General features: G+C 42.1%; 2 protein-coding genes across 4 annotated transcripts in view; both read right to left on the reverse strand.

The window, feature by feature from the left end:
* Window positions 1-9,153: 9,153 nt before the first annotated feature.
* On the reverse strand, window positions 9,154-11,497 carry edn1 (endothelin 1). Its single transcript, XM_038971896.1, has 5 exons — window positions 11,437-11,497; window positions 10,982-11,141; window positions 10,711-10,872; window positions 10,219-10,314; window positions 9,154-9,274 (listed from the first exon to the last, which is right to left on the reverse strand). The coding sequence occupies exons 1-5, from the start codon at window positions 11,495-11,497 to the stop codon at window positions 9,154-9,156; spliced, it is 600 nt and encodes a 199-aa protein (XP_038827824.1).
* Window positions 11,498-15,565: 4,068 nt separating this feature from the next.
* Window positions 15,566-20,022, reverse strand: part of LOC120027411 (zinc finger protein 40-like) — an 83,166-nt gene continuing 78,709 nt past the window's right edge. For all 3 annotated transcript variants that reach the window (XM_038972337.1, XM_038972335.1, XM_038972336.1), the window contains 2 exons: window positions 18,026-18,561; window positions 15,566-17,678 (listed from right to left, as the gene is read on the reverse strand). In XM_038972337.1, coding sequence (XP_038828265.1) covers window positions 16,458-17,678; window positions 18,026-18,561 — 1,757 coding nt within the window. In that variant the 3' untranslated portion in view covers window positions 15,566-16,457. The remainder of the gene's footprint in view (window positions 17,679-18,025; window positions 18,562-20,022) is intronic.

The following is a 20,022-nucleotide window of genomic DNA, read 5'->3' on the forward strand; positions in this document are numbered from 1 at the left end:
GGGTAATATTCTCACATATGAACAATTTATAACAATGAAAGAGTTTCCAATACCTTTCAGAGAGTTTATTTCTGTGATCAAAGCCGTTCCCAGTGGTCTAACTACACTTATGAAAAGTCATCTTCATTTTGGGAATGATCACAAAGTTTATCCAGAACTCAGATTGGAAGGCTTACTTGAGAAATCTTGTTGTAATAAATATATAAGACAAATTCCAACTTCCAAAACCAACTTACACCGAGAGGAAAGTTTTTCTGGAACATGCTTATTCCTAACATTGTCTGGAAAAATGCATGGTTAAGGCCTTACAAATACTGTATACCAAACAAAGTTAAGGAAGTGCACTTCAAAATTTTACATAAGATATATCCATGATTTCCAAATTTGTGGCTATTGATGATATCTGCGTTTTCTGTGAAAAAGAAGGTGAGAATCTGTCTCACTTGTTCTTTGAATGTAAATTTGTGTCAGAATTTTGGGAAAACCTTGCAAAGTACTTATTTACCATTATGAACACTGCCTATAATTTTAACATAAAACATATAATATGTTACTATTGCAATGATAACAAAACCACTGAAATGATTGTTAATTTTTTTATTCTTGTTGCCAAATACTTCATACACAAACAAAATTCCAAAATTCTATACCAAAATTACCAATTTTTCTGATTGAATTTTATTATCTTATTAAAACACTAACCCTAGTGAATAACAACAAGAATAACATCTTCATGAATCATTATAATAAGATATTTTCAGAGTGAATATAATTGCACTTAAATTGTTTATTCTTTGTATTTTATTTTTATTTTTTGTATGTTTGAGCATTGTTAATACCTGTGTTTGGTTTGCTAGACATGTTTGATGTAGCAATGTAAGTTGATTTTTGTATTATGAATAAAATACATTAAAAAAAAAAACATGTAAAAACCTGAACTCGTGACGTGTTCCAAGGTCTCAGGGTGCTAAGCACATACCAGCCCGCGCACTAGCTCTGATCCAGAGTGTTATATTAGTACGTTAGTATCGTAGTGGTCGACGTTGGGAGAGTAATTACTTTACATATGAAGTGGGAGAGCTAGTGTAACAGGGGCGAGGGGACGGACATAAAGTTATACTGTTACACTAGCTAGCTAGCTATGTGTTCAGGATGAATTTAGTTTATACTTTTTTATATATAATGTTAATACCAAAAATCACAACAACCAAGCAACCACTGTTGCTTGTGCGTTAACTGCCTGTCAGCTTAAAAAATTGCTACACTGGCTAGCTAGCTAGTAGCTTAGCTAACTAGCTAGCAAAGATACTGGTAACTAGCCCCTGTCGTCTGTGCTACTAGCTAGCTAGTAGTGTCTAATTCTAAAAGTAATTTCACCACACCCGCTGTTGGTGGCAGTAATGCACCATCCTCTCTGGCACCATTCCACATCCTGTCTCATCTCGCATGTCTGACAGCATCTGTGGTGTGAGAAGGTACAGTATCTGCTGGAGCCAGACCCAATTGCCACTGGGAGCAATGTATGATCCTGAAAAGAATCCAACATTAAACTGCACAGTGAACTACACTTCACCTGTGGTTTTGGCAAAGGTATTCCTGCTCTACACGGTATTAACATTCTATGGCGTGACGTTCCTGATCCAAAAATACAACTACCTGCAGCTAATTCCTCTGGTTGGAGCTTTTGTTGTGAGAAGACAGGCAGGTAGGGCAGGCAGGCGTTGCTCTCTCTGGATAACAGGCCTTGAGGCATTCTCTTGTCTGACGTTGATTAACTTTACAGATGATAAATAATTAAATCTGGAACCTTTCATGAGTAATGCCTGTCGTTATGTATGGCCTATGTAAAACCTGTAAAGGAAAAATGCGAAGAGATATTGTACATTCAGTGACAGTTTCCCGGACACAGTTTAAGCAAGCTCAATGAAGAATCTCCATCGAAAATAGTTTTTTTGTCCAGGACTAGGCTTTATCTGTGGCCGGGACACCGCCGCTCAAAGTACAGAGTACTGTACATGAAGTTGCCTATTTCAAACATTTCCAAAGATTGCATGTTAAAACATAGAATGCTTGAATAAGATAACATTGCCCTATTGTTGATCTCACAGAACCACCATTGGAGTACTGTGGCTGTTTATGAACTATTCTGAAAATGTTTTAGGGATATTCCATAGAACTGCTCCTCAGTTGTTGTGCTCCTAGCTGAAATTACTGGAAACAGCTAGAGAGTGACTGGGCTTGGCAGAGCAGAGCAGAGGAGAGCAGAGGAGAGCAGAGGAGAGCAGAGGAGAGCAGAGGAGAGCGAGAGAGAGCAGAGGAGAGCGAGAGAGAGAGAGAGTAGAGCAGAGGAGAGAGAGAGAGAGAGAGAGAGAGAGAGAGAGAGAGAGAGAGAGAGAGAGAGAGAGAGAGAGAGAGAGAGCAGGATTACTGCAGCATTCAGACAGACTGACTGACTGACAGAGTGCTGAATGATAGCTGTCTGCAAATTCCCATAATCACGCCTGAGAAGTGTGCACCAGGGCACATAGAGGATCAGTAAGGTTAGTCCCTGTGGTCGAGCAGGGTTTCGTGAGATCCGTTGGCACTGGCGTTGCTGGGAGTTGGATAACAGGGTGTGTGGAGGTAGCGAGCGGCTGGGGCAGGGCGGCTGAGGCTAAGGTCTGGCCACCCCTCCCTGACGTATCTAGCACACAGTCCCATTGTTTGCCTCATAGACTCGCAAATTCCTGTCGAGTCGAGGAGATTCCTAGTGGTGTAATGGGCTATTATGTTAGAAGCTGGAACTATTCAAAAGCCTAATGAGTTACACCAAAGCTAATGTCTCTGGGGAGTCCCGTGCAGAGAGGCTGCATAGCTCAGAAGGTGAGGACCATTGTTGCAAGGGCTGCTAGAGGCTCGGGGCCTGTCCACGAGTTGTTAACCTTTTTTAAGCATCCAGGTACACTGATGAACTAACTGCTATCCACCACAACACAGCAACACTTTAGAGAAAGGATTAGGGGGTTAACATAACCTCTGCATACTGACGTCATGAAAGGTCATCTTCTCTGTCTTGGGTGAACAGATCCACAGTTTGGAACCTGAATGGAAAAGTACAAAGACCCAGTGAGTCTTTTGAAATTAGTTATCAGGGTTTAGGGGCTGGAGGGCTTTTGGAAAGTTTAAATGGTGATAATGTTAAACATGTATTGTAAATGTTTATCAGTACAGCATTATGACAGCATTTTCTAAACTGGCACCACCACCATATAACTTTTCACGCCTCTCAACCCCGGATCCGGGATCACCCCCCCCCCCCCCCACACTGATTAGCATCGCTAGCATAGCGTCACAATTAAATAGTAGCATCTAAATATCATTAAATCACAAGTCCAAGACACCAAATGAAAGATACAGATCTTGTGAATAAAGCCACCATTTCAGATTTTTAAAATGTTTTACAGGGAAGACAAAATATGTAAATCTATTAGCTAACCACGTTAGCAAAAGACACCACTTTTCTAACTCCATCAGTTTCTTACTCCATCAGGTGCTATCACCAATTCGACCAAATAAAGATATAAATAGCCACTAACCAAGAAAAAACTTCATCAGATGATAGTCTGATAACATATTTATTGTATAGCATAGGTTTTGTTAGAAAAATGTGCATATTTCAGGTATAAATCATAGTTTGCCATTGCAGCCACCATCACAAATCTCCCCAAAGCGACTAGAATTACTACAGAGAGCAACGTGTATTACCAATTTACTCATCATAAAACATTTCTTAAAAATACACAGCTCACAGCAATGGAAAGACACAGATCTTGTGAATTCAGACAACATTTCAGATTTTCTAAGTGTTTTACAGCGAAAACACAATAAATCGTTATATTAGCATACCACATGTGCAAACGTTACCCGAGCATTGATTCAAGCCAAAGAGAGCGATAACGTTATCATCGCCAAAATATATTAATTTTTTCACTAACCTTCTCAGAATTCTTCCGATGACACTCCTGTAACATCATATTACAACATACATATAGAGTTTGTTCGAAAATGTGCATATTTAGCCACAAAAAAACGTGGTTATACAAAGAGAATACTAGCAAAACTGGCCTGAAAATGTCGGGCGCCATCTTTGACAGTGATCTTGTCTAATGAATAACTATTCATAAACTTGACTAAAAAAATATAAGTTGGACAGCTATCGAAAGACAAATTAGTTCTTAATGCAATCGCTGAATTACATTTCTAAAATTATCCTTACTGTGCAATACAGGGTTCGCCAAGCGAAGCTATACCAAAAAAAATGGCGGAATATGCGTTTAACATTTTTCTACAGAACAACGATTTATCATCTTAAATATTTCTTACCATGAGCTGATCTTCCATCAGAATCTTGGGCAATGTATCCTTTCTCCGGTCTAATCGTCTTTTGGTCGAAAGATGTCCTCTTGTCCGTCGAAATGCCCACTAACGTTCGACCGGTACTGGAAACGTGCCCGGCGCTTCAAAGTGCATCACAAAGAATTGCCTCAAAATCGCACTAAACGGATATAAATTGCTATAAAACGGTTTAAATTAACTACCTTATGATGTTTTTAACACCTATAACGAGTAAAAACATGACCGGCGATATATAAGTGGCTAAACCAAAGCTTGGAAAGAGAGCAGGTCCGACGTCCATCGTGCGTCAGGCGCAGCAGGAAAAGAAAGCCACTTCCGCCTTGTGCTCTTTTATACAGGCCCTGATTGCGCAATCGACTCCATTCAAATTGTCACCTCTTACTGACATCTAGAGGAAGGCGTGGGCAGTGTTTGTATCCTCATAGCATTTACAGGGACATTAAAACTGACCTGGGACCAGAGGCCAAGATTTCTGAAATCTCACTCCCTGTCAGGAAAAGTGCTGTAGAATGAGTTCTGTTCCACTCAGAGACATAATTCAAACGGCTATAGAAACTAGAGAGTGTTTGCTATCCAATAATAACAATAATATGCATATTGTACGAGCAAGAATTGAGTACTAGGCAGTTTAATCTGTAGACCAAATTATGCTAATGCGAAACAGCACCCCCTATAGTGGCAAGAAGATAAAGAGCACCACCACCATTTATAAAGGGCACCACCACCATCATTACTGTTGTCATTATCATCACTACTGACCACTGGCGCAATAAACATAACAGTTATCAAACATCTGATCAGTTCATCTATATCAAGTTAATTTGTGTTCCCCAAGAGAGTGTAAATATCAGCAGATTGATCTCTGATAAATCTTTCCCCTGTAGTCAACAGGAAATCCTGTAAAAACACCATCAAAGTAGAGACAGTTCTCCAGAACAGGCCAGAGGCACAATGTTTGCTGTTGATTTGTTATTTGGCTAAATAAGCTGGTAAGGAAATGTAGACTTTTCTTCTTCTATTTGTGTGTGTGTCTCTGGCACCTGTTGTAGCCGGCATCTGATTGACAGATACAATCTAGAGAGGAGGGATCGAATAGTTTGGAAGTAAAGGACTTTAAGAAATGCTGAAGATTTTGTAAAAACATAAAACAGCGTTATACATAAAACGTCTATTTTTTGTAACTCACCACAAACACATGTTGTGTAACATGCATTGAGTGCAAGGCTGAGATTTAAGAGGGGGAAATCTGACAGTTTGAAGCAAAGCAATTTCAGCACAGTAATCTCGGCTTTGCAAAAGATGCAGAAAGTGCCCGAGGTGCTGAAAATGCCATCAAAGAGCTATCCAGTTCTACTCTCCAGGCTCTAGGCTATTATAGGCTGGCATGTGGCATAACCTCTTCAGTTCCTAATGGCCTGAAAACCACAGTAAGTGATCTCTGCAATGCAGTAAGGAGTCATGTAGTGAGAATTTCACAGTGTAACGAGCATAGTATTACCCGATTAGCTAAGATGTTTTGACATGTCAATAGACTTCTACAGGGTCTGTTGAAGTTGAACCCTGAGATAATCCAACAGAGTATACCACTCAATACAGAACATACACTGAGTGTACAAAACTTTTGCACTCAGAACAGCCTCAATTTGTCGGGGCATGGACTCTACAAGATATCAAAAGCGTTCCACAGGAATGCTTCCCAAAGTTGTGTCAAGTTGGCTGGATGTCCTTTGGGTGGTGAACCATTCTTGATACACACAGGAAACTGAATGGCACACATAAACAATCCATGTCTCAATTGTCTCAAGGCTTAAAAATCCTTCTTTAATTAACCTGTCTCCTCCCCTTCATCTACACTGATTGAAATGCATTTAACAAGTTGCATCAATAAGAGATCAAAGCCTTCACCTGGATTCACCTGGTCAGTCCATATCACGAAGAGAGCAGGTGTTCATAATGTTTTGTACACTTAGTGTAGGCCACTGGTCAAATGTCACATATTATGTTCTAGTGTTGTAACTTACATATAACCCACACACATGTATGTTACAAAACTAAAGAACAACCATTACATTCAGTGAGCCAATGCTATCCTTCTCATGTGTAAGTGCATCTTTACAGAGCTGCCACTGATTGTCAATCAGCCAGTGAAAAACAACACAGAGTATGGAGGACAGTTTGAATTTAGTCCCGGGTCACACCCACACACTGGCCCCAATCACTGCTCTTATTGAGTTCTATGGGCCTGTAGTGAATCTGCGTCACAAATGGCACCCAATTCCCCACATAATGCCGATAGGGCTCTGGTCAAAAGTATTACACTATATAGGGAATAAGGTGCCATTTAGGATAGGGCAGTCAGTGGAGGGGATAATAGCAGGGCTGATTAGAATGAAAAGAAAAGGAATGCAACCATCTGCTGTGGTGTCAGGAGTTTGGGGTGTATTGTGGAGGAGGAACAAGGACACTAAGGCCCTTCAGGCTTGGTAAAGGCTGATTAAGAGATGCCAGCTGTAAATAATGTCTTTTATGTCTCAACAGAGAGACTGGAGGAAGGTGGGTCTCTAAGGCCAGGGCTGGTGTTAGAGAATGGCTTCAGAGTGACTAAGACTTTATTAAGCTGTTTATGTGTACATTTTGCTGAGTCACAAGTCACTTGTCTCAGAAAATGGGTGTCAGATAGCCTAAGGATTAAGAGCGTTGGGCCAGTAACTAAAAGGTTGCTGGTTTGAATCCCCAGGCTGGCTAGGTGAAAAGATCTGTAGATATGCACTTGAGCAAGTCACTTAACCCTAATTACTCCTGTAAATCAATCTGGATAGGAGTATCTGTAAAATGAAAGCAACGCTTGAATATTCATAATTGTCCTAAAATTGACATATTTCTTGATTGAAATGGAGATGAAAAGCACCTCTGACTAGCTAAAATTATGCAGTAAGCTAAGCAATGCATGTAACTTTTGTCCTGATATTCACACAAGAGATTCTCCCTTGCAGCTGTTTGACAAATTGTAAAGTTTGCATCGGTTTAGCACACTGATAAAAGGTTGAGGTTAGCCTTATTTTTCATATCACGCTTTGGTAAGCTTCCATATAATTATTTTTATTTAACACTTTCTCTCACATTATCCCAGGTCTCCCAAGTCTCAGAGTGCGTCACAAATGGCACAGTATTCCCTTAAGAGTGCACTACTTGGCGCTGGTCAAAAGTAGTGAACTATTTAGGGAGTAGGGTACCATTTGGGATACACACTGGGGCTCAAAGGACTTCTGTTTATTCCTGTTCTTTATGGACCTCATTATTCACTGTTGACTCAATGCTAACATGCATCCCAAATGGCACCCTGTTTCTTATATAGTGCACTGCTTTTGACCAGAGCCCCATCAAAAGTAGTGCACTACATAGAGAATTGGAAACCATTTGGGATGCAGTCCTAGTCTTCAGAGGCTGCCTGTGGTTGGTATTACCTGGCTGTGTGTAGCAGTGAAGGGGAGTGCATGTTAAAACATCTTTGTGAGTACAGATCCCATTCCCACTGCTGTGGTTTCTCTGCTGCTCCGTAATTCAGATGATAAACAAAGAGGCAAGAGCTCAGACTCGGTGAAAGGTCACTGATCTGAAATCAATCGTTCTAAAGATTATTCATAAATCTGATTTTATCACCTGTTTTTATCACTAACCACTTTGATGCATCTCTTTAACTACTTGAATTGAACCATCTCATTTGGTGTTTTTGAGAATCCAGACGTGATGTGAGTGTAACAGAAGGAATACCAGGAGATATTTAGTGATTTTAAATAAGTGTGACAATTTATTTCCCTAAGTTTTGCCAAATGTATCTTGGCGACAAAAGCATTTCACAGAAATGACATACAATTATCACATGGATGGGGCCAATATGGCTATAAATAAATTGAATAAATAAAACATAGGGACAGAACAATGTGCATTAATTATTATACAATGTGTATAGAGAAATCTCAGACAGCAATAAATAGAACCAAATATAATCAGAAAACGCTAAAGTTCTAATGGATAACCATAAGATCATTTGGAAAGGTCTGTTGTCAAAAGTAGTGAAACTTAGTCAAACTGTGATAACGCCTGAAATCAATCAGTTGTGTTTCTTATGCCAGGTCATAGAGTCAATTCAATACGTCTATGAGATTGTGATCTTCTATGAATCCAATGTTTTCTTGAGAGAGCAGACACAAGAACTTTGGACAGGATACACTGTAGCAGCAACAGTGCTTCTGATGCTGTTGTGTAGCTGTCCCTCAAATCCAGTGATAATCAGAGGCATGCATAGAGTAAAGTTTCAGCCATTCAATTTATTAGCTATGATCTGAAGTTCTCTTTGAGGGTTGCTGCTGGTCCAAAGGTGTGTCAAGTCCAAAGGTGTGTCAACAGTACACAGGAGGACCATCAAGTGTCCGTCTTTGTCTTTAGGATGTGGTGTCAATAAGGTTGACTCAAGTTCATTGCATTTCTCCTGCATGTGTCTCCAACCATCTACATCTCTCTGATGAAGAAGGACAAGTCCAGTGGAGACGTTATGACACTGCACCCACCATCACTGCCATTCACCCCTTTTAATGACCCACACCGTGACTGAGCCAACATGGGGTCCAGTATCAGGCTTCCTGTGGAGTATCCAATGCATCTCGAGGGACCAAAGCATATGAGTCCCCAATGACAGGTGGATAGAGAGAGATAGATGAATCTCTGCCCTCTGTGTGTGAGACAGAGTATGTGGACATCTCATCTCTCTTCTCGTGCCCTGTGTTGTTGTCCCACCATCCATTTCTCCAGCAGCAAGCGAGCTTTGACTGTGGCCCGAAGAGCTGAGGGGCCCACTGCTTTTTGGTCTCTGTATTTCACCCTGGAGAGAAATAGGAGAGACACATTAGACACCAATGATTAGACTTAACTCAATTCAATACAACTGTATTTATCCCCTGAAGGGCTATAAAGACTGTTGAATTCAGGTGATGTTTATTTGCATACTAAAACCACAAGGTTGGCCTGGCCTGTCATACAGATGTAGGATCTTAATTTGGTCACCCCGTTGCAGGAGAACAATGCAATAAATGTAAACTTGCAGTGTATTTGAGGTTTAAAAAGGCTTCTGAAGTTTAAAATGTGTGTTTTCCCTTTACGAAAAATGTATCAACCTCTTACAAAAATGTATATTTACTATAATCCACATAGAGTAATTCACATTTAATGTTGTTGCAGGATTATTTTCCTGCTGTAACAAACTGGCTCAAATTAAGATCCTACATCTGTATCGCCTGCAGGTTTCTTTTGACACATCAAACCTAAATGCTCAGCAATTTGCCATATATGTTCCATTTTATGACTGTGAGCAGACACTGGCGCCTGACTGAGGCTTCCAACCCGGATGCCACATGAGAAGAGCTGTGCCAAGTGAAGGCTCCATTACAGGGATCACTATGACATTTATGCAAGGGAAAGTGATACATGCCCTCAGTCTGAGTGGGGAAATTCCATCACATAAATAAATTAGAGAAAGAAAACTGTTTCTTTGTTGTTTCTAAACTTTCATATTCTTACATTTCATATTTTAGTGAGACTCTCTCCCATAATATACTATGCTTGAGGGCCAGCACTCTCAAATAACGTCTTTATATCCCCCTTTGAATATACAATGCGTGACGCCTGAGCTTCACAGCCGCACTGATCCTTTTACAGTTTTACCAACGGAGAAAGTATGCACTCTGCTAGATTGCGTCTATCTTTCGTGAGGTTATAATTACAATGTCCATTTATTTTGCAAATAGACCTGTGGTATTCTCTTCTTACCTTTTAATCCTACTCGTCTTGGCTGCCAACTTGTGTTTGCACTGATGCCTCTCAGCACAGTCAGCGCCCACGGCGGGGTGGATCGCCGTGTCTGGCGTTACTGCTGCTGCTGCTGCAGCGTATCTGAAGAAGAGCGAAAGTACACAATACATGAACATAGAGTCTGTCGGGTTTCCATTAATCATATAGTTTCGAAACATTTAAGGAGGGGAAATAACAAGACGACGTGTAAACCTGTTCACACAGGTTACGGTGATTTGCATTGTTGGCAGCTCAAATGAGAATCGAATTGAATAGATTGCCAAGATAAATAGAGAAGGCGTTTTGAAATACCAAGCACAGGTGATTTATTTATCATAAGCTACAATGTTGCAACATCCACATAGCAGTAGCAGAATGGAACGCGCGTAATTACCCCAAATATTAGGCTAATAACATAATGTAAGAAGTTTTAGATATGTGTTAACTAAAGTTATTGGGCTAATATTATATAACATGTTGTACCTCAGGTAAATTTCAAGCTGACAGAAGTTTGTACATGTGCTGTCATCTTCATGGACGCACTTGCAGCGAGGGTCCTGCTTGGAGATGGCGGGATCCTTGATGGCGCGCTTCTTTCTAGAAGCGTTGCCCAGACCGTAGGAAACCACGCGCCTAAAGAAATTAACGAAATTATTAGCCCACTGTAACCAAGCCAGTTACATTACATATAACAATAGAATAGAATAAATATAATCAATTGTCGGTCGGAAAAGTGACTTACTCAGGCGTGTTGACCCATATGATGTCCAGGTGACAGAAGTAAACGCACTCCTTGTCCAGGAACGTTGAGCAGGAGCATCGCTTGTTCCTGATGTGGCGCACTGGCACCGGGGTGGTTGTGGTGGAAGCCGCTGTATCCTCTTCCATAGGAGCGGATGAGACTGTGAGGGAGAAAGTATGTTAATTACCTAAATTGAATACTATTATATTGATAAACCTATGGCAGAAATTCTAACATAAGATGCTATTGCATAGGCTATTGTTACTTATCGACTACGATTGCGCAGTTATTGTGTTGGATTCATTTTGCTGCTTCAGGATTAAAGAGTGTAAAATATATGTATTGTTACCTAGCCTATTGTGGCCATTCATGTTAAAAAAGTGAATCAAATAATACTGAAAACACAAGATATTCAATAGTTGCTAAAACATGAGGCTCGTTTTGGAAGATCTTACCTGCATGTAAAATTCCAGAGTACATCATTGACAACATGGAGCAAAGTATTCTAAAATCCATTTTTTGATATTTCTTAAGTACAGTTAGAATAATCTTGTTCACAAAATGGAATATTCCCTTTTTAATGAAAAGGCTCCAAAAAGACACGGTGCCAACTGCGTACGTTCGCCTACAAGGTACGTTCACAAAGGAGTGCAACAGCATTCCACTTGCACGGTTCTGTCAGTGGCTCCACATGTGCACCTTCTGCCCTTTATATACTAAGCACTTACCACCTCCTCCCTCTCCCCCTGCAGTCGCGTGTAAACAGTTTTGTCCTTTGACTTATTCGTAGACAATGCTGTTTGTTAATAATCACCGACAAGCAACGTGCAGCCCAAGATAAGAACTGTGGATGGAGACGCCGGGAGGAGGGCGGCGACGCGAGCCAAGTTTTGACCAGGGAAGTTCTGAAGACGTAAATGCACACATTTTACAGTAGATGGCGACCAAGTATCAATGTATTAGCTTTACAATCGCATCAGCCCTCTAAAACGTTTTATTTTCCATAGAATGTATAGTAAGGTCCATCATTTTTGGTAACCCTGTTTTCAATACTCTAGCACTCTCCCCTTGCGAGGATAACTACACAGGCTTGATTGGAGAATTGGCCTGACCTCTTCAATTCAAACCACAGCTTATGCATTGGGGTTCAAGTCCGGTGACTGAGATGGACATTGCAGAATGTTCATTTTGTTGTAAAATAACATTTGTGTGTGTGTGTGTGGATTTTGATTAGTGCTTCGGGTTATTGTCTTGCTGGAAGATCCACTTGTGGAAATTTGTTAGCCTCATGGCAGAGTCAACCAGGTTTTTGGCTAAAATGGTCTAGTTAACGAGGGCCCCAGGACCAATGGAAGTGAAATAGCCCCATAACATCAAACATCCACCACCATATTTTACCTTAGGTATGAGGTAGGCCTACTTTTCTGAATATGCTTTTGTTTTTCAACGCCAAACCAACCACTGCTGTGTGTGACCAAAGAGCTCTATTTTCATGTCATCTGACGATAGCACCGGTTCCAATCCAAGTGCCAATGCCCTTTATCAAACTCCAGGCGGTGCAATGGGCAGATTACATGAAAATAGATATCTTCAGCCATGAACACATGTGGTGAGTTTGACTTCCAGTGAGACAATAACCCAGGATCAAGGTCTAATCAAAATCCACAAAGAAAGGGTTAATTGACCACAAAATACTTTTTTGCAATGGCCATCTCAGTCTCCGGACTTGAACCCTATTGAAACCATGTGGTTTGAATTGAAAAGGGCAGTCCATAAGAGCAGATGAAGGATATCAAGGATCTGGAAAGATTCTGTATGGAAGTATTGTGTAACACTTTCCCTGGCTGCCACTGCTCTTGCTAAAAAAAATGTCCTGTGTGTCATCACAACTTTTGGAGATATTTTAACAAAACCATTTTGTGGTAAATTGATAATTTTTTTTATTTTTTATTAAAAAGTTGTAGGTATATTCCAATGAAGTTAGATCTATAATTGTTTTTTAAATATACACGTAGGAAGGCCTTAAGATATATAATCCACTTGTTTAGAGAGAAAAATGTAGCAAAGTTCTGAGTAAAGTAGTAAGATGTTGGATGAGTGTGTTGGAGGCAACTAGTTACCCCTTTATGGTTATGAATGTATTTCTACCTGTCATTTAGACAATGACTAGCCCAGTTAGCGCTAGTTTATGCTAACGTACTAGCTAGAAACCTTACTACCAGATCATCTGAGGTAAAAAACATTTAAAAGATAATGTAACTTAATTGCAGTTGTGAATGTTTCCAATAGTGACTGATAGCTTTACAGTTAATGTTACTTTATAGCCCTTTAGCTATTTTACACAGCATTTTGTGTAAACTGTAACCGTTTATAGTTTATTCGCCTAACCATGACCTTCATTCACGTCCAAATTTTCTTCCAAAATAGATTTTTTGTGTCATAAATTAGACATTGTTCTTAGGGGGGCTAGTTACCCCCTAGTACCCTATATGTAGCCCAAAACACTTTAGGCTATGTATACAGACAAAAAACTATTTTGCCTGACTGGAGAACTGTAATTAACCTAGACTCATTCCTCAACATGTTAACACAAAATAGACAAAAGTTGATGTAAATGTGCTTCAATGAAAAACATTGATGGATGGAGGAGTAAATTGGGTCTAGGCCCCAGTCCATCAGGGATTTCTGTATAGATCTATTTAATCTATACTAATATTTTGAACCAAAGTAGCTTGCCTTCTGCATAAAGACCCCAAACTGCAAGGAGAATGTAATATAAATAATGAGCCAACTTGACGCTATGTATTTCAAATACAGTATTACGCATGCATTACACACAACATAATGTCACAAAAAGTTACCTCTGATACATGGTTTGGCCAAAATGGCGCCAAGTGCATTTTCCCTCTGCCAAACTAAAGATGGTGTGAAAAGGTAGAGAGAGGCCCCGCCACAGCTGGGGAGTGCTCTGCCATCACTTTATTCTGGCTATACTGCCATTGTGGAAAACAGTGTTCATGGAAAGTGCTCTTGACACCCCTGTACACTTTATCATGCTTTCATTGATCCTTGTCCGGTCTGATTGTAGGCCTACTTTGCATACATTTATAAAGGTTAGCAATATGATATTTGCCAACCTGTTTCTGCATGCTCATTTGAGTGTGGAAATTAAGGCAGTTAAAATGGCAATCTATTAGCAACAGTTAGGCCAAATAAAAATAGATACATTAAAGAAATTATCAAAGAATGCAATTAATCTCAAGTGCTCTTTTGTAACCTTAGGCAAAGGCTGGTCCCAAAGTTGATGTTTAATGATGACATCATCACCGATTATCTATGCCATTTAGTTGATGCATTTATGCAAAGCAACTTAGTCATGCGTGCATACATTTTTTACATATGTGTGGTCCTGGGAATTGAACCCACTATCCTCGCATTGCAAGATCCATGCGCTACCAACTGAGCTCCGTTTAATCCCAATTTGAACAGCCCTATGGAAGGCTTTGGTGGCAAATTTGACTGTTGTAAACTATTTGATGGGGGAATCGAGCTACACATTTACTAATGATGGAAAGTGACGGGGGTACAAAGAGGTGCAATGTGGAAAAACTTAAAGTAAAACATCCTGAGTCAAACAGTTCTGACAGGCCTAATCAAGGGCCTGGTGTTAGACAGTTTCCATTGGCCAAGGAACAGCTTGTGCTAATGCCTGCAGGACAGGACAGCCTGTCTGGCTCCTTTCCAGTCAGGACATCAGCCTATGATACAGGGAGCAGAGCCTCAGTTTCCTATTCATAAGAGCCCTTCTTTCAGCCTTATTATAGGTGCCATCTCAAAGGGCTTTGGAGTGGACCTAGCATAACAGACCATGAAGCTGCTTTGGTGTTGCACAAACAAGGCAGGCTCTGAAAGGAAAAAGGCTACAGATAAACCTCACTCTCTCCGTGTCTCTGATTTGGTGGGTATTCTAACTTGGCAACATTCTCCCCACCCGCTCCACTACACTAGACCCACGGCTCTAACAGGGAGGGCTATTGCCCTCTAAGCGTCTCTATTGCCTCATCCCAGGATCCACCTCAGGCCCCAACAACTACTAACTAACTGAATAACAGAGGCAGACTCTCTCTCTTTCTCAAACCCTGATAGGCAGATAAGTCACCATCTACATCACAAACGGCACCCTATTTGCTATATCGGGCCAATAGGGCTCTGGTCAAAAGTAGTGCACTATGTAGGGAATAGGGTGCCATTTGGGCGCATACACAGTTTAACTAGAGTAATGAGGAGTCTTACTGTAAAAACTCTTAAGATGAGCAATACGTTCTCTTCCTCACTGATGTTCCCTCTCTCTCTGGTCTGGTGTGATAGAGGTCTGATTGCATTTGTTTGGTCAGTGCCCTCCGAGAGCATTCCTGATGAAAATGGCTCTTTCCCACGCAATATGAAATCCACTATAAGGCTGATTGTGAAATTATGTAGAGCATTGGGGCACCGTGGCGTTGAAAAAGCTAATGTTGAACTGTTACCTTATGATTGAGTGTTGAATTACACATTGATGCTAACATCTGGATGGATGGAGACATTTTGTTTTTAATCCGTGAACTTTTGCTGCATGTGAGATAAAATGTTGTACATAAGATCAACATAAGATCATGAAAAAGGCTTTTGTCATATGTGGTCCAGAACTCTTGTCCATCTTCTAAACAGTATGACATTTTATTAAATGTGAAAACTTAGGTGCATCTGAGACAAAAAACATGAATACCATTTGTACATTTGTAAACAAAGTTTTACTGATACAGTTGATAATAATATTGATACCGCAATGTAAAGCTACCATATTACACATACCTATGGATTTATGAATCATCATGGGCACTAAATGGAATATAATAAATAGTTGAACACAACATCTGTACACAGAAACAATGCCCGAAATCCATAGAAATGTACATATACCAGTACAACACATTTTTTTTCTCCATAAATTTACGATTGACATAAAACCTTCCAAAATAAAAATGTTACCCTCCATTTTCACTTCCATGTCATCGAAATAAACACAAGCAACTGCTGAATTTTTAAGGTATTATTTACAGGTTCCTAAAACAAGTAACTCCAAAAAGGCACAATTGTCTATACAACATGTACAAAAAAAAAAATGTCTGGAGCTGACAACATTTTTTTAAAGAAAAACGATTGGTCATCATTATCATCATCATCATCATCATCATAATAATAATAATAATTTATGATTGCACATACAATATGAATGTCAGAAACTGTGCTTTGAAAGGCGATTTGCAGAGAAACAAACCCACCCTGAAGTGTTTTCAGTCTTAGAAAGTGACAAGCATTACAAAACGAGAACAAAGAGCTTTTCGATAGGTAGCCTGGTAACCCAGATTGAATGCTGCGATCACCATTGTAAGCTCAGCATTCGGTTTGATTTGACCAGGCTATTTGACTGGGGGTTTCAGGTGGCGATGACCAGTCTGTCCTCGTCATCGCTTGATGCTGAGTCATCGATAAAGTCTTCCGTCACCTGCTGCCGTGACAGCATCGACTGCCTCCGAGGTGTGACAGACTCACTGGCTCCCCCTGCCCGCTCAACACCCCCCCCAGCAGCTGGAGCCGGGGAGGGCTGTGGTAGAGATGTTGTAACCCTCCCTTCCTTCCTTGGAGTCTGCGTGTGATCAGAGCCTCCGGAGCTCCTGTGCCCAGAGCTGCTGGGTCTGCTGCCCGATGATGTCATTTCCTGGGCAGGACTTCCTCTCAGGGTGGCAGTGGGAAGGGATGATGCAGCAGACGGACAGCTGACCAAGGGTCCTAGTTCAGTCTGAGAGGAGAGTCGGGTGGCCCCTTGGGCCTCAGGGCTGCCCTGCCTCTCAGAGGGTCCAGGGAGGGGACTGAGGGCGGAGAGAGGGCTGAGCGAGGGGATGAGGGCGGGCAGGGCAATGTTGAGGATCTGTAGGCCGGGGATGGGTGTGTGGTGGGTGTGGTGATGGTGGGGGCCCGTGCTGCTCTGGGAGCTGGGGCTGGCAGTCAGGACCTGCAGGCCCAGGGTGGCGTTGAGCGTCAGGCCGTGCTGGGACAGCAGCTGAGTGGAGGTCAGGCATCCTGAGCTGGTCAGTCCCATGACGTTGAGGGTCTCCAGACCCATGGACTGCAGTGTCTGCTGGGAGGCCCCAAGGGCCTGCAGTCCGGTGACCTGCCCCAGGGGGAAGCAGGGCATGATACTGCTGATGGGCTCCTGAACCACCAGGGGCTGGTTGGTGGGGGTCAAGGCAGAGCCCTCAGGCTGGGGGAAGTTAGAGAATTTGGGGAACGGGAGTGGACTGGTATTCCGGTGGATGACACTCACTGCGGGGATGGTGAGCTGGACAGTGCCGGCCTGGATGGGCACGAAGGTGGAGTAGGCTGGCAGGCCAGCTGGCACCAGCTGGATGCCCCCCACGGGGACCATGCTGTAGGAGGAGCAAGAGGGCTGCTGGGAGTGCAGAGGCAGGTGGCTGAAGAGGTGGGTGTGTCCCCCCTGTGTGGCCCCTGATCCTTGGGTCGGGCCCTGGGAGGGAAAGTGCAAGGGGCTGTAGGAGGAGGTCTGGGGGATGAAAGAGGCGGTCTGAGTGCTGACGTCTGTCCCGATAGGGACACCTGGCTCACTCGTTGGTAGGGTGGGAGGAGCCAAAGAGCCATCCTGGGAAAGAGCAAACATTTATAAAAATGAGTAATTATGACCTTCCCTACTCTACATGTCTTATCATTGGAAACAGGACATACTCCCCATATCTTTTCACAGGAAAAACCCAGTGAAGACATGAGAAGATAATCTGTTACTAGGAAACAAGCCTTCTAACAAGCTGCCCATCAGAAATGCATTCACCTTTTCAAGCATTCAGAGCAACTTTGCTGAAGTGTCTCACATGCGGGATTCAAGGCAAAGAGTTTGGGTATGAAAGTGCAGAGAGACAGGGACAGAGGGATGGAGGGAGGGATGGAGAGAGAGAGGATGGGATGGGATGAGGAAAACATGGTGGGTCTCACCTGGCTGAGCTTGAAGCAGCCCTTGCCTGGTACGGGAGGACTAGGGGGCACGTCAACGTCGGGGTAGTCGATGGACATCTGCCTGCACGGCGAGACAGGGCTCATCATGTGCACCGACTCAGTGTCGGAGGTGTGGGGGGGTGGGGAGTAGGGTGGGGGGCCAGGGCTTGAGCACCCTCCGGAGATTGACATCTGCTTGACCAGGGAGACAGGGCTCAGCATGGGCACGGACTCTGTGTCTGAGGCGTCGTGGGTGTGGGAGTCGGAGGCGGGGAGCTGGGGGAGGGACAGGGGAGCTGGGTGGTGGTGGTGGATGGACATCTGAGCCAGGAGGGAGCTGGGAGGGAGCTCAGCCTGGAGGGAGGAGGGTATGTGCTGGGGGCTGGCCGAGACCGAGGGGTTGGTGGACAGGCCCGACTCAGCCTGGCTGTCCTCTTCCTCTTCTTCGTTGTCATCATCGTTGTCATCGTCAGCGCCCTCCGAGTCCTCTCCGTCTGAATCTGGGCGATCTGTACTGCCCACCTGGCTACGGTCTCCTGGGATAGAGAGATAGAGGGCACTTAGTATACGAGACAGCAATATGTACAATTATTAACCAACATTGACACAGTCACATGGAGGCTTTGGAAATCCTATATCTGGCACTGCTTCTATATCCCACTCCTAAAGTAAGAAAACTTGGCAATGAATAGCATTAAGATTGAGTACACAATGAGTGCATCCGAAAGGGTATAGGTCCCTGGTCAAAAGTGGAGCACTATATAGGGAATAGGGTGCCATTTGGGATGCAACCTAGCATTGAACGAGGCAGAATGAGAAAAACAAACATCCTATCGGCCTGGGACCATAGAAAGCCTTTTAGCCTCTGCCTCTCTCTCTCTTTCTAAAATTAGACGCAGCAATTTCCCTTCTAAACGCTGCCTGTGCACGCCACCCACGTGTACTCCCAGTTAACTGATAAAGAAGCTACATTTAGAATGTCTAATTAGAAACCTAGCAGTGGCATCATGGCTATTGATTGGCATGGCTACACAACGCAGACAGGGAATCGGCATTTCATAGCTGTGTGAAGTCATTTTCGGGAACTAAAGGAAAGGGTGATTCTGTTGTTAGAATCCATATGAGATTGGTGTAAACCTTCCTAATCAAATTCACATTTTGTGTTATAAACACAGGCTTAAATCTGAATGTTAGTGCATCCCAGTTTAGCTAGGGGATCTGTGTGGATTAAGAGTTCTGATACTGAAAGTGAAAAAAGCACAAATATTACTACAAATCCGTAATATCCCTTTGAACTAAGAGGAATATGTTAATTCCTGTTGGCTTATGCTCTCTTTCAAACCTGTGATGAACTGACTTTATAACAGCCATCCTATCACATACGTCAGTACGCCTGTGTGCAGAGATGGGCAGAATTTCTGTTACATGTATTTGAAATATGTATTTAAATTACTTCAGACTATTTTGTAATTTATATTACAATGGGCTGAACACTACACTCCAATTTATTTTGTAACAAGATCATTTGGGGAGCTGTAATTTGTATTTTCTAAATACAAAATACTTTTCTATACTATTTTTTATAGAGGTTCACCATATTGTGACCCCCTTTCACCCTGCATTGTTATCAGAAGTCTGATGACACTATGGTGTGGTAAGAGTGTCTGCTAAATGAACTAAATATAAATGTATATGTAAAAATGAACAATTGCAAAGCATTCTGAGTATTATTCTAATGAGCTCTACCCCAAAACAAGGCCAATAATAATAATACCCAGTGTGCTTTGCAGTTAATTTTGGTGTGTTCATTTTTACATGTACATTTACATTTTGGTCATTTAGCAGACACTCTTATCCAGTGCATTCAACTAAGGTAGATGAATAACAACATATCACAGTCATAGCAAGTAAAACATTTCTGTAACCGTTACAGCGAATGTTGTTGCTGTTCGGGCTGCCTAATTGCAAATGTATTTCTGTATTTTAAAATGCAAAAT

The sequence above is a fragment of the Salvelinus namaycush genome, chromosome 32 (genome assembly GCF_016432855.1).
Source record: "Salvelinus namaycush isolate Seneca chromosome 32, SaNama_1.0, whole genome shotgun sequence".
Lineage (NCBI taxonomy): Eukaryota > Metazoa > Chordata > Actinopteri > Salmoniformes > Salmonidae > Salvelinus > Salvelinus namaycush.